The sequence below is a fragment of the Magallana gigas genome, chromosome 8 (genome assembly GCF_963853765.1).
Source record: "Magallana gigas chromosome 8, xbMagGiga1.1, whole genome shotgun sequence".
NCBI classification, from domain to species: domain Eukaryota; kingdom Metazoa; phylum Mollusca; class Bivalvia; order Ostreida; family Ostreidae; genus Magallana; species Magallana gigas.
The window spans coordinates 25,028,128-25,044,109 of NC_088860.1; the positions used below are offsets into that span (position 1 = coordinate 25,028,128).

A 15,982-nucleotide genomic window follows, 5' to 3' on the forward strand; every position below is an offset into this window, starting at 1 on the left:
ATATATTTCTCTATTCTTTGCCCTCTGTTGATTTGAGATAAGTACCATTCATTTGCATTTACTTTTTGTTCATATTCTGAATAAAATACAAAGAAATTCTAATTTGATTTAATTTTTATACAAAATATCAACAAGAAATCAATCATAACAATGATATTTCATACACTGTAACATTAAAACAGCTCTGTCAATCATCATCCAACACAAACATTTCCGATCTTTCAGGGTTCTGACTGGTGGCAGATTTTGAATTTTGAGACCTCCCCCTTAACCTAGTTTTGCGCGGAGGCTCGAATTCTTCCTCTGTATTCTGTAAACCTTTGTCAGCCATGTGCTGGGCCTGGGTGGCTTCCTCCAAACAATGAGGGTGGGCAAACTGTTCATATCCACGAGGCAACGGCTTCTCACATAATATACAAAGCTTTACAGACCTGAAGACAAAAGAGAAAATATACAGCTAGATCAAAGACTCCAATATCATGACTCTTGGCTCTTTTTAGTAATATTTTTCAACAAGTGAAAAGCTGTCAATGTGACAGCAAACCGGGTTTTCTTTTATGTGAACTGTATCCATAATCCATGTCAACCCATATCCAGTGAAATGGAGTACCCTATATGCAATATTTTGCCAAAAAATGACTAAGTTCAAAAGCTGGTATTTTTTTCATAAATTATCGGAAATCAAAATTCTGGCAATATGCACACCTCTGATATATGTACAATTGATCTGCAAAAGAACAACTTCCTATCTTGAAAACTGTAGGAGGAGTTATCCGTACAATGTGGGTACCCTATATGCAATATTTTGCCAAAAAATGACTAAGTTCAAAAGCTGGTATTTTTTTCATAAATTATCCGAAATCAAAATCCTAGCAATATGCACACCTCTGATATATGTACAATTGATCTGCAAAAGAACAACTTCCTATCTTGAAAACTGTAGGAGGAGTTATCCGTACAATGAGGGTACCCTGTATGCAATATTTTGCCAAAAAATGACTAAGTTCAAAAGCTGGTATTTTTTTCATAAATTATCCGAAATCAAAATCCTAGCAATATGCACACCTCTGATATATGTACAATTGATATGCAAAAGAACAACTTCCTATCTTGAAAACTGTAGGAGGAGTTATCCGTACAATGAGGGTACCTTTTTGGCAGCCGCCCGCCCGCCCGCCATTTTCACCATTTTAATAACCGGATTTTTCCTTTGGAAATGCAATGCAAATTCTTTCAAAATAAAAAGTTAACAGCATCAAAGCTACATTTACATTTTAGAGTATTTAGTATGCATCCGTAGCCTTAAACATTTAAGGACATTAAGATCTTCATCTTGCAAATCTAGTATGATAGTAATAAATAACAGTTTATACCTTTTCACAGGCTTCACAGGTGATGGTGATGAAGGTTCTGAAAGACAATAAAATAAACCGAGTTTAAGAAATGCAGGAGAAAGACAAACTAAATCAATCAACATTACCAGTAAATTTTTATATATAAAGTATGTACATGTACATTATGTTGCATAAGAATAAACATGTTTTTAAGGTACCAGTACCTTGGATATTTTCCTCCTCTGGAGTCTCATTCCCTCCATCAGCATCTACAAAAGTTTATCAGGTCATTTTACATGTACTTTATACTCATCCGTGTAAAAATGGGATTAAAGTCAATGGTTTTTATAGGTAATAAATGCCAATAATGCAGAGGTTTTAGTATGATTGTTTTTAATTAATCAATACATGAATTTATTTTTACTGTGAATATACATGTATTCATTTAATTGTGGATGTCCTTTCTTAAATATTTAATGATCATTTCTTGCTAAAAATTACATGTATATCCTGAAATTATACACAATTATGGTCAAGATTCCACTTTTATTGAAATATATTAATACAAATTTTAAATTAAGTAAATTTCATAAAAAATGAAATTATGCATGAGTAAGGCTAGTGAATCTTAATATGTTCCTTACCCTCAATTTCTCCCTGGCACTCTGCTGCATGCGTTTCTATATGTTCGGCATCAAACGTTTGGTAACACATCGGACAAGGTACCTTTTCAGACACCTGAGAATTATTAAAAAAGATTGTTTGAAGCCAGTAATTGAAAATCAAACACAAGAATGTTTCTATGGTTATATGTTAAATTGGATGTTGGTATATCTATGCGAAAAAATTTCCACATTTAAAACATGAAAAAAAGTGCAGTGAGTACCTGCGCTGGAGGTGGGCTGGTATTATCTGCAGCTGCTTTCTTTCTTTTGGAGTATGTCTTTACAGTCTGCTTTTCCTTTTTCCAATTCCTGGCTGAAAGCCAATCATCATCCGACTCGGTTTTGACGTCTTTTTGGTCCTCGAAATCAGTGGACATGAAATCTATGGCACCGTCCTTTGGAACTATATTCTGGATTTTCCTAGCTTTGCCCAGACCATATCTTCTCTTAATGTTGAGTTTGACCTCTCCTTCTTGGTTATTTATGCTTGTTGTTTGTTGGTTTGGGCTGTTTTCTTTCAATTTGCGCTTTGTATTGAAGTTTACTTCCTTATCAGAGTCGTCTATTACGACCTCATCAACAGAATTGATCTTACCAGAAGCAAAATCAATAGAATTTTCTAACTCTTCAATACACTTTGAACCATCAACTGATTTCTTTTCTTCTTTAGTTTTACCCTCTTCCACTTCCATATCAAAATAATTCTCGGTCATTTGCGTATTTGGAATTTCCTCATTGCCCTCAAATTCTTTAGAATGCTTTTCTTCCATTGCACACATTTGCGTAGCATACACATCTCCATGCGGATTGAACAATATATCCTCATTTCCTGCAGGTTTTGACCTCATCATCTTCAACACTCTGTCTTTTTTAGCTAATTCTTGGATAAAGTCCTCCTCCATTCTTGATGTTGAATCTGAACTGGCAGTGCTGATGTTACTGGGATGTCTTCTGAATTTGGTCTTTGAAGAAGGTATTTTAATTGGGTTTCTTTCAAATAGATCAGTTTCAATGATGTCTTTTTTATTGGCCTTATTTCTAAGTGCTTTCATGTTGAACTCTAACTGTTTTTCTTTTTTTCCATGGTGTTTAGGGGCAGGTTTCTTCTCAAGTTTCAGGAAAGTGTCTTCATCCATTAATATATCAGGAGAATATCTGTTTAGAATGAATTGTTCTTCAGGTGTTTCCCTATGCTCAACCGCTGAATGATTTTCTTTATCTTGCCCCACAAAGTATTCCGCCAACTCCACATCCACATCTTCCACCTGGCTACTTTTATCAGACACCTCCACCATCTCATCGTCATCCTCCTCCTTTTCATTATTAATCAACGTTTCCTTCTCAGCTTCCTGCACTTTATTATTAACCTTTCTCCTTGATTTCGTCAGTCTAAGAGGTCTTTGTACTGTTACCGGTACTTTCTTTTCTGGTTCTGGTTTCATCTCTCTGGCTCCCTCATCTATGAAATCCACATTATTTTCATGGATGGAAGAATGCTGACTGTGTCTATCATCCTCTGCATGAAGATCTTCATCATCGACAGAACCGGCTACGGCCTTATCTCTGTCTCCTCGTCGCTTCACGTCGATCGTATTGTCCATGTGCCGCCCTGGCTTGACTGGTTCTCCTGTCTTCACAAACCTCCTCGACTTGGACTGCAGTAGATAGAGCTTTCTGTAGTAAATCTCAAAGGCTTGCAGGATCACTTTGGTGTAGCCTTCTACCTGTGCAATGTCTGGTGCAAATAGACAGGTCTGGGTTTTACGTCTGCCATTCTGTAAAACATAGAAAGTGTATCACACATTCTCAATAATGAAAATATTCACAATAACATTACATATTTCAACTTCTTGTAAAACATACACCACTAATCAAACTACATATTTTACAGCATCGTCCTAAAATTGATTATATTGGGTCAATGGAAGATGACTAATTGATGTTAAAAGACAATTTTTTTTATATTAGCTCACATTTATCAATTTGAATTTTTTAACATTTTTTGTGAAATTAGTGTCTCATTGTGATTCTTCATATATGACTCATTTAGATAAGTTAGCCGTTGACTTTAATATAAAAATTAAAGAGAAGTTTTTAGTGTTAACTTACCCAACTTTTGGCTTTTCTATAAATATTCATAAAAAGAAGAAAAAACATGCCTTTAATATAAAAATTCAGACACAAATTTGTTAGAGGTACAATATTCAAGTTGCTTCATATTTTCAGTCATAATAGAGAAAATCTACATAGGTTACCTGTTATCTGCATCAAATGACTGGCATTTCTTTTTATCTTCGAGGTCCTAAAAATTGCAGAAGAAAGATTTTGTGAAATTGCACTATTTCAAACCTTCTTTTGAAATACTGTAGATTCCTTATTAATGGGAGTACTGAATTCGCTAGCTCATTGCAGAGAATATAATATAAAACTGTGAATGCTGAATATTTATCATCATAGAAAATTTTAAACAGTTAACAAATGTCAGAAAAATTACAGCAAGATTTTAGAATCCCAAATGAGACTTTTAGTAAAATCATGTTCCTGGTAGATATTGCTTCCTTGCATATACAATGTAATTAGAAAACTACAGTAATCTTGAAAGGACAAAATAAAATGTTGATACATTTGTGTTTACTACAAATTATATAAAAGTTGATGTAAAATACCTCTCTGAAATACTGCAGCTCAATCTCGGCCCGAGACAATGACCTTGGACCTTCATCCTTTGGGCATTCAGTGTCCATCTTATCTTCCCTGGTTTTGGTGCTGGTCATCAGTTTCATTCTTTTGAAGGTAGGGGTATTCTGCGCATTGAAAATTAAACCAAATTTAATTGTGCACATTATGAAATCAGTGTAAATTCAACTTTTTCAACAACAAAAATTTTCTCCCATAATTGGTACAACGTGCACAATGAAAAAGTTACAGAATTTAATTTTAAAGAAAGTCGTTTTAATGAAAAATATACATGTATCATACAATTTTCATGTTAAACATTTCTAAAAATCACTTTATTTTTCTCATGGTATGACCTTGTACCTTTGGTTTTTCTGGGACAAAGTCCGGGTCTTCATCATCGCTGCTCTCAATAATGTTTCTTTTATGAGATGTCTTCTTCACTTTTGATTCTTGTTTAGGATTATTTTGAACTTCCTACAATATTCAATGTAAATGTACATCTTCCAAAAGAAAACCCAGAATTTTTGTATTATTAGATGCTGAGACACATAAGTAAGATAAAACAAGAGGCCCATGGGCCACATCGCTCACCTGAGGAACAACAGGTATGATAAAGTCAGCTAAATGGAGTCATAATACAATCTGGACAATGTACATTAATACATGTAGATCCTGTATAAATAAAATCCATTTTTCCCCCTTGGAACTCGGATAGCCCTGATTGCTGCCAATATTTACAAGAGCAGACTTTAATCACCGCTCCTGCACATATATAGGGACTCAACGTTACGCAGGCAGGGATGACCGCACACCTACGCAACTCAACAGGTACCAACGTTAACGCAAGCAGGGATGACCGCACACTTGCGCCAACAGCTCAACCTAACGCAGGCGCCGCAATCACCACCAATACAAGCAGGTATGACCGCACACTTGTATTAATGCGATACAGGGCAGAAATGACCACACATTCCTGTATCGTTGGTTAGAAAAACACTAAGATTAGATAGACCAGGGATGTTAACACCCTCAACCTCTCCGTACCTGTTCAAGTTTAACCCCAAACAGTCACTCGGTACAAAGCAATAGACACTGTCCCTATATATGTGCCGGCCTAAAATAATTCATAGTATCTAAAAATTGGAAATCAAAAATAAACAAACTAATCCAGCCTAACCCAAAACTACTTATGCAAAACAACTTATATACATTGAATATTTATTATTGTATAAAAATAATCATCACAATAATTGGTTAACAGTGGATGCATTAATTAAAATAATCAAGAATCAATAAATCAAGGGCAATAACCCAAAACAGTAATACAAAAAGATTCTACTGAAAAAATAGCTGCCTGCTTCAATTTTATAGTCATATCACATGTTGAGTATTGCAGTTCTCAAAAAGATCCTTTACAATTGTTTATATATGGGATATTTCGCTACATCAAACTCTGAACCTTCTTGTGAGGCCGAAGAATTGTCCTGGAGCCAAAGTCTTAACAATTATAAAGAATCATCTTGCTGATTAGTTTCTGAGAAGAAGATTTTTAAAGATTTACTCTTTATTCCTATGTAAAACTTTAACACCCCCCCCCCCCCCATGTGGCCTCACCCTACCCCCAGGGGTCATGATTTTCACAACTTTGAATCTACACTACCTGAAGATACTTCCCACAAGTTTCAGCTTTCCTGGCTGATTAGTTTCTGAGAAGAAGATTTTTAAAGATTTACTCTATATATTCCTATGTAAAATTTTAACACCCCCCCCCCAATGTGGCCTCACCCTACCCCTAGGGATCATGATTTTCACAACTTTGAATCTACACTACCTGAGGATGCTTCCACACAAGTTTCAGCTTTCCTGGCTGATTAGTTTCTGAGAAGAAGATTTTTAAAGATTTACTCTATATATTCCTATGTAAAACTTCGACCCCCCACTGTGGCCCCAACCTAACCCTGGGGGTCATGATTTTCACAACTTTGAATCTACACTAACTGAGGATGCTTCCACACAAGTTTCAGCTTTCCTGGCTGTTTAGTTTCTGAGAAGAAGATTTTTAAAGATTTACTCTATATATTCCTATGTAAAACTTCGACCCCCCATTGTGGCCCCAACCTAACCCTGGGGGTCATGATTTTCACAACTTAGATTCTACACTACCTGAGGATGCTTCCACAAAAGTTTCAGCTTTCCTGGCTGATTAGTTTCTGAGAAGAAGATTTTTAAAGATTTACTCTATATATTCCTATGTAAAACTTTGACCCCCCATTGTGGCCCCAACCTAACCCCAGGGGTCATGATTTTCACAACTTTGATTCTACACTAACTGAGGATGCTTCCACACAAGTTTCAGCTTTCCTGGCTGATTAGTTTCTGAGAAGAAGATTTTTAAAGATTTACAATATATATCTATGTAAAACTTCGACCACCCATTGTGGCCCCACCCTACCCCCGGGGGTCATGATTTTCACAACTTTGAATCTACACTACCTGAGGATGCTTCCACACAAGTTTCAGCTTTCCTGGCTGTTTAGTTTCTGAGAAGAAGATTTTTAAAGATTTACTCTATATATTCCTATGTAAAACTTTGACCCCCCATTGTCGCCCCACCCTACCCCCGGGGGTCATGATTTTCACAACTTTGAATCTACACTACCTGAGGATGATTCCACACAAGTTTCAGCTTTCCTGGCTGTTTAGTTTCTGAGAAGAAGATTTTTAAAGATTTACTCTATATATTCCTATGTAAAACTTCGACCCCCCATTGTGGCCCCACCCTACCCCCGGAGGTCATGAATTTCACAACTTTGAATCTACACTACCTGAGGATGCTTCCACACAAGTTTCAGCTTTCCTGGCTTTCTGGTTCTTGAGAAGAAGATTTTTGAAAATTTCTCGAAATTTTTCATTAATTTCTAATTATCTCCCCTTGAAAACGGGTGTGACCCTTAATGTTCACAACTTTGAATCCCCTTTGCCTAAGGATGATTTGTGCCAAGTTTGGTTGAAATTGGCCTAGCAGTTCTTGAGAAGATGTTGAAAATGTGAAAAGTTTACGGACGGACGGACGGACAGACGGACGACAGACAAAATGTGATCAGAATAGCTCACTTGAGCTTTCAGCTCAGGTGAGCTAATAAAAGTTAAATTTTGAACTAAAGTGAAAGATACATGTACATCTCTGATAGTAAACTACCAACAAAAATAGCAACCCAAAATATGCCTTGATATTTTGTATACTGCGATTACCAGTAGCCTTACCAACTGCTACAATTTAAGGAAAGGACAACTTTTGGCTTTATAAAATTTATACCTACAAAATACTCTTTATTTAAGCTAGCTGAGTCCAAGGAGAGAGAAATTATAATTTTATTTAAAGATCTGCTTTGACCTTAATCTGGAAACTGCCTTATTCATGGGTTTAACCTTATTTTTTGTTGAACTTGACCATTCACAGAATTTGGGAATTGTAACTGCACATTCTTTGGCTAAAAGAACTCTATCAGGCTATGGGTAGTGTCTGAACCAGTGAAGTCCAGGAATTTTAAATTCAGATAAGTGGTTTTGGAAGGACATACAAGGTGCTGTTTCAATATCATATAGATAATGCTTGATGTGATGCTGAAAAACAAATGCCATTAAATCCCAGTAGCTCACATGTTCTGGGGAATCTGGAATGATGACAGGACTTTCAGTTGTCTTTCTCCCAGGTGACAAAAATGCAGCTGCTTTTTTGCATGTCTTTACTACCTTTATCAAAATGAAAAAAATAATATGAGACAATGGATAAACTGTTCAAATACAAGTGAAAAATAATAAACATTTGTAATATTAAAGAAGTTTAGGATGTTCATTAACAAATTGGTTCAAAATTGTGGGGTCAAAACCAAGCAAACACATTTACTGGTATATCTTTCAATGCTTGAAACTCAAAAACAAAAAAAAGTACTGAAACAATTTGAAAGTAATACCTTGCCAAATATGCTATCAGAATCTTTGAATGCCTCTGACAATTTTCTAGATCTCTCCTCCTTTATAGTGCTCTCTTTTTTATCAGTCTTAGCATGAACATCTTCCAGCAATTCCTCTTCCACATCTGGAGGTGACAGTCGAAAACTTATTCTTCCTGCTGACCTCCGTCTTCCCCTCTGTTCTTTGAAAAGATCCTCTTCATCTTCTTCCTCATTTTCCACAGCAATACTCTCTGCATCTGATTGGCTTAATGCTGCTGCAACAGTCTCCTCTCTTTCTCCTGATTGGCCAAATTCCTGTGATGTGTGTCCTGATTGGTTGTTTTCTGGATAACCTGACTCTGCCTGAGAATTGTGATCTATCTGTGTGTCCATATCATATGGGTTTTTTGTGCCTCTCCCTGGTGCGTCTTCCTTAGAGAGTCTTATTGCTTGCTGAAATACATTGTGAATATTGAGAATGCACTCAAAATAACAAAATTGAAAAGCTCATTCATGACAGGGTTAACGCTTTTAGTATATACAAGTATGCCAACAGCACCCCACCCCTTTACCGTTCTGTTGTGGCATTCTAGACTCTGTGTTGTTTCATTTAACCCTTTGTGTGCTGACTTGTTTTACGGCAACTTATGTCCCAGTACTGAGTTGTTTAAGAACATCAGCAAATTTAGTAGCATATCATATTTAACATGAAGTAATTTTAGTAATTGTCAGCTTACGCTGTTGAAATTTGTCACAGATACTGTTTAATATCAGCTCTCTCTGACACAAATTAATCAAGATGGATTTTTACATTTATGCCCATTTTTTCGGTAACCATGGCAACAAAAATTAAGTAAAATGAAGATTTTTTGATATTCAATGTTTTATTATGGGGATAACATCAAACTTCCCATAATTAAATGAAAAAAAAATTAATACAAGTACTTTTGAGAAATTAAATCAAGAAAATAAAAAGATTTGCTGGCAAAATTATCAGAAATCAATTCAAAAAATTCATTTCAATGCATGCATTAAATGAATGAATATCAAATGTCAATTAATGTCAATAAATTATAAATTCCGATAAAATGTGGACAGTTAAATAGTGACGTGAGTTCACCAGCTCTCAGTGGGCTGGCCTAATGGCCTCTTATAAGCTAGAACATAGTCTTGCTTGGTGTGGTATATCGCAAAACATGGCTCTATGCACGATGCCACATTGCATTGGCTACATTCATATAAAGTACGTCTGCCTAATTCCTGGCCTTTTTCTTCCTTCCACTCATCTGCACGCGTTGCTGCATATACAAAACAGTCTGCAGACAGTCTTGGTCACAACAATTTTTCTTAAAAAGTGGGACCACTATGCCTGACTCCATGACTTGCCAGTTGCTGGTCTGCCTGCTACTTTTGTGTGAAACTCTATTATATTTTATGTTTTTATTATGGTGGGAACCAAGAGGCAAGGAGCCTGTTAATTATTTTGTTAACACGCTTTTAGATAATTAAAGGTTACTTTTCATTTTAAATACTGTAAATTCCTAATTAAACGCGAGGAATTTATATCCGCGTAAAATCGCGAGAAGCCCATCTCGCGAATTTTAGAATCTCGCTTTTATTTTGGAACACATGTAAACAACATGAATCTAAGATAAGATTTCGGCATTCGCGATTTGATGGTAAATCGTTGAATCGCGGAATTAAGTACTCGCGTAAAAAAAGGAATCTACAGTATTTCTTTTTGACCAAAGCCCATCTTTTGGCACCTGATTAAATGGCCAAACATGTATGATAAAGCTATATCATATAAATGTAGCTAAATTTATTATTATATTATTTGTATGCATTTTAATGCGTTTGTAGGAAAACTGGTTTTGTTTATTATGAAATGGCATACCTATGTCATCGTTACATCCTTATACTTAATGATTATTTGTTTATACTCCATTATTTGATGCTATTAAAACATATTTAACTTGAACACAACCTGAAGTCAAACACATGTTGCCAGGTCAAGCCATAGATTTTCATTGTATTTATATGCTTATTCCTCCTTTCCTACTACAGATGATGTTGTGACCTTCCTTGTTCAGGCAATATAAATTTAAGTCTTGACAAGGTGAACTTGTGTTGCGTCTTCGGGGTCGAAGACTATTTAAGGAGAGAGGAATGTAGTAGTTGGGGCTATATGATATGAGAGTGGATACTGGCATTGATAGCTCAATGGTAGGCTCCTGACTAGAGTTGCAGGGGTCCCAGGTTCGATTCCTTGTCCAACCATAGATTTTAATTGTATTTATATGCTCATTCCTCCTTTTTTACCACACATTAAATATTACCACCAGAGTTGCTCAGGAGCTTATCGATCAGTTTTCTTTGAAAAAGCCTATGATTTCTTCACAATTTTCCTTGTAAAGGACATAAGTATTTAAAATGATGAGGGTCAAAATGTGAAAAAATACTTTTTTCCACCATTTAAGTTTTCACTGCAAGCAAAGATCAATTTAATTCAAGAGTCCTAATAAATACATTCTACTTTCCACATGCATGGTTGGAAAGTGATTACAATTCATGCATTTTAAAACTACTTATCAATAAACTATATTTTTGGTAAAGTTTGGTTTATGTTGAAAACATTTCAGATCAACAGAGCACAAAATAAATGTTTATAGCAAATGCAAAATAGGAAAGTAGAATGCTGCAATGACTATCTGAAAATAGTTTGGAAACCTCTTAGGGTATCCCACGTCAATAAGAACGGACTGTGCCAGCTAGTAGCACCCATTACGAGACACCATAGATCCATGAATAGTTGTGGACTTGAATAATACATGTAATTGTCACAGTATAGAATGTGTCCAAAAGCATAGTGGTTTCATAAAAGTGACATAACCAAGTCGTAAGTTTCACCTTTGTCACTGGGGGGGGGGTCTGAAGATTTCCCTGTGTGCAACTTCATTTTCAAACAATACCCATTTTCTGCATCACAAAGTATGTAAGCTTTAAACCCATATTTGTCTGGCTCAATTATCTGGACTGTACACTCGGAAATGTAGATTTCCTCTCCAAGGGACCATGGCTTTATCTATGCATAAATTTTGATGGGGCTGATACACATGCAATGTCGAACCTTGAAAGAATCAAGTTAACAGAAATATATTCACAGAATCAGTATTTATTTCAGTAAACAAATTCTTTTAATTGACCATTTTTAAAGTATATATCTTAAAGAAACGGACTAACACACTCTGTGAAATTGAATTTTGATTGTGATGTGACCATGACTTGATCAATAACTCGGATTAGGGACATGATGCATCCTCAGGTCAAGTTTGACCAAAGGGTTTTGAACTAATGACCATTCGGTTACTGATACAATACTTTTGACCACGTAGCTACATATACGTGCTCCACAACATTTGATGTTTCTTACAAGGATTTATAATGGGTAAATCTTACATATTGTATCCATCTCTATCTACCAGAAGGGCACAAACATATTTGTTTGATTATCTAAATATTAAGCAAAAAATAGTGGTAGTAGAAACTTGGGACAGAATATCGAAGTGGTCTGCACAAATCATGTCCTCTGACAAATATACAGACAGACAAGGTGATTCTAAAACCCCCTAAATTCCATTTCAGGTTGGTATCATAATAAATAAAGTTCTATATCATCAGACTTTTTACATGCATTACATTTTCTTTACCCCTCCAAAATCTTTTGATACAATGGACCCAGTTTAAAGAGAGAATCATAGCCATCTTCCCCATGTGGCACATAATCGGAGTTGTCATTGAGATGATAAAACAGCCATCAAAGACAAACACCTGTCCCTTGACATGACACTTGGAAAAAAGGGTGTTGCAGTCAGCAGGTCTGTTTTCCAGTACTTCATGATGTCTAGTTGATGCAGAAGTCCCACCAGCATGAGAAGTGATATGAATTACTTCATATCTGAGGAATTTGTTTCATACTGTTTGTGAAACCTACTACATGTTGTCAATTGAGCAGAGCTCAAGAATTGCTGTGCATACAGATATGTCTGTTGTGCAAGAAATTCAAAAACACTGTAATTGAAAAATGATTTAAATATTCTTGAGGTGAACCTTTGTTGTTAATTGCTTGTATTAAGCCAGGAGTTTTTTCCTAGTCAAGGGATAGGGGCTCCCCCTCTCCTGCCACCCAGTTGTCTGAATCTATAAAATTTTCTAAGTTTTCAGTAGATCTACTCACAAATCAAAATCGTCAAATTCAAAATTACAGTCCTCTGCTGCAAACTCATTCAAAAATGCTTCAAAATCAATACTCCTTGCTGTTGCCATTAAATTATCTTCTGCTTAGTACACTCAGAAGATAAGTATTTACATGTACACTTGCGTGTCAAAAGTATGTCAATTTTTTTTTTTCCCTCTATATTTCATGGAAAACAAGACTTATTTTAAAAAAGTGTTCTGTTGTTATTTTTTGCCAGAAATTTATATTGATTAAAGTAGATTGAATTCGCAAATTTTGACATTCATTGAAATATTTTTTTGATGACTCATTTGTAAAATTTGATATTTCAAACACAACACAAAGATATTTTTTAAGAGCTCTACTATATACATTGTATCTTTTGCAATATGCAAGCCTTTGGATTATTACATGTAACTCCAAATCTCAGAAACAAAAGATTGGAAAAATTTTTTAAATATGATGCAAAAAAGCTAAAGAAATTCTGAATTAATCAATCCGGGTCTTTTCAAAATCGGTCAAGGGGTTACTTTTTAATGATTCTTTGAAGAGTGTTGGCTTTCAATGAAATATATAATGAAAAGGAAAAAAATTGACATACTTTTGGCACCCGAGTGCTGTTGTTGACGTATGCATTGCAACATTCATTATAGCTACATTTTCCATGATTTTTGCTGTGTTCATACTAGGTTTAAATAATATTTTCATGAATAATAACTTTTCACTGAAAAAGAGTACAAATAATAAGGACAAACGATGAACAGCTGATGAAAGGATTGTGGTTTAACTTTTATTTTGAAACACTGATAACATGTAAATAACTCGCGTTTTCTGTTTGGAGATATCTCGTGCGTTTTCGAACGTGTTTATATAATTACCATGAAGGCATATGTCGTACTTACAGCAAGGATGAAACAATCAAATGTACACACAGTCCGAAAAACAATTAATCACATTGGTGTAATCATTTTTAGAGAAAATATCACGAATGAACAAAAACAACCTGCAACTTTTAACCGGAAGAAATACGCAAGGTTAAGGTCAATGTTAAGAAAGTCTCCAAATTTCCTCTTCTTCTTTCTTTTTTATACATTAACTTAAGTAATCTTTTACTTTTCTATCAAAATTATAGTTTTTTTCTTGATTATATATGTTATTAATTTTGTTTTCTTTGTTACAGTTTTAGATTGACCGATTGTTTTAGAGATTAGTAATGGCGCGGAATTTCCCCATTTCCAAAATTAGATGTCGAATTTAAATTCGTCTTTTAAGCTATATTCTTTTAAAAATAGGCTTATATTTTTCATCTTTTAAACAGAAATAATTTATTGTCTTTAAATTTATTGATTCACAAGAAAAACACTCGACCGTTTTTATTTTATTTTAGGCTAAAGTAACTAAGTGCTGATTTCTTTCTCAAACCCAACATGTTGGGTTGCCGCACGGTAAGGTCGGCTATTCCATACCCAATATGTTGGGTCGCCGCACACAAAGGGTTAAGACTCTGTTAAAAATATGAAGAACATATTTGATTTACACTCACCACAATTTCAAACATTTCCTCTTTTGTCATCCCTTTTGTATCAAATCCACTATCTGTTATAGACACAAATAAAATAATGTTACTTCATAAAAAAAATCATCTCATGAACTGTCAAAAACCACAAAATCTATAAAATTGTCACTGACATTTACCATGTCTACAGGTATTTGAACATACACAAATAAGATTATACCATATGCATAATAAAACATAAAGGTTTTACTTGTTTGTAAACTACTGGGTTCATAAAAGGAAAGAATATTGCAAATAAAAATAAAGCGGCTACATGTATATGGTAATATTTTGTTTGATCAAATTCATGTACCGGTATATGTTTTTTTTTAGAAATTGAGTTTTCTTGAAACTATTTTATACCCTTCAACATCTGTCTGCATTCTCTTTCTTCTGCTGAGACTTTTGGAATTTTGTAATTCCGTTGAAGTGATAAAAAGTCCTCTTCATCTTCATTTGCTGTCAAGGTCTATCAGGAAAAAATCAGATATCAAAATTAAAAGTGGGAACATTTCTATCTTACATGAATGAAAGAATAATTAAATATGCCCATTTAACATTTGTTTGAATAATTCTGTTCTAGATGTAGGCAGTTTGGTAAAAAGACATCTGTCTAGATATTTTGATACTCCTCTACACATAGGAATAAAATGTATACGAAAATAAAATAGGACCAAACCTTTTGTCTAGCTTTTCTTTCATGATTCCGCTGCCTGTTCTCCATTTCATCGAACCCTGACCTGTAATAATAATAAGCAAATAGAGGAAAGCATATGTAAGATAACTTAAAAATCATTAGTGTATGCCTGACATGACACTGAAACTTTGACAATCAATGAATCATGGAGACAATACGTTAATAAAAGTGACATACGAAATTGTTTTATTCGACCGAATTTCCTCGCCCGATAAAAATGAAAATAAAAAGAACCTGGTAGATATATTAACTGAAAATAATCAAATTTTTGAGAACAAACTTACTTATTTAAATACGTTACGTCTTAAACACCAAACACACACTGATAAAAATATCTTCGGAGGCTTCCACGTATCTTTCTCAAAACATTGGTTAAAAAATGGCGGGAGATACGTAAAGTTAAAACCCCAAAATGTTGTTTGAATTTCCGGAAAGAATTTGCCCTCTTCCCTTTAAGGGGTAATTACCGCAGTGTCGATGTGTATAAATCAAAATATTGGAATAATATGAACAGATACCACTTTTTGCATATCTGGATCTCCTTTAAATATAAATTTCATGCGCGGATCCATAATTTTTTTTCGGGGGGGGGGGGGTATTTGAATTTGTCGGGGGTGGGGGGGTTGGGGGGGGGGGGTTGCAGAGGCATATCTTTGGTATTTATAATTTAAATTTAAGAAATTTGAATTTTGCAGTGGGATCTGGTCCTCCTGACCCCTTCTAGATCCGCGCAGAACTCCAGCATTCCCCTCTTCCTTTTTCTGACAATGTAAATTTATTACACGGAAAGCTTCTATTTCAACCTTTCAGTTTAATAGATTGGCTCTCGAATCGTGGATCAGTATTTCATAAGAAAGGT

The 15,982-nt window shown here is 34.9% G+C and overlaps 1 protein-coding gene across 1 annotated transcript; it reads right to left on the minus strand.

The window, feature by feature from the left end:
- Positions 1–96: 96 nt before the first annotated feature.
- Positions 97–15,325, minus strand: LOC105344234 (DNA ligase 1). The gene is made up of 15 exons (XM_066068139.1): positions 15,301–15,325; positions 15,106–15,166; positions 14,790–14,895; positions 14,415–14,467; positions 8,653–9,087; positions 8,339–8,431; positions 5,039–5,152; positions 4,666–4,803; positions 4,255–4,301; positions 4,109–4,124; positions 2,221–3,774; positions 1,979–2,072; positions 1,559–1,603; positions 1,374–1,410; positions 97–431 (listed from the first exon to the last, which is right to left on the minus strand). The coding sequence occupies exons 2-15, from the start codon at positions 15,148–15,150 to the stop codon at positions 188–190; spliced, it is 3,021 nt and encodes a 1,006-aa protein (XP_065924211.1). The 5' UTR covers positions 15,151–15,166; positions 15,301–15,325; the 3' UTR covers positions 97–187.
- Positions 15,326–15,982: the final 657 nt, after the last annotated feature.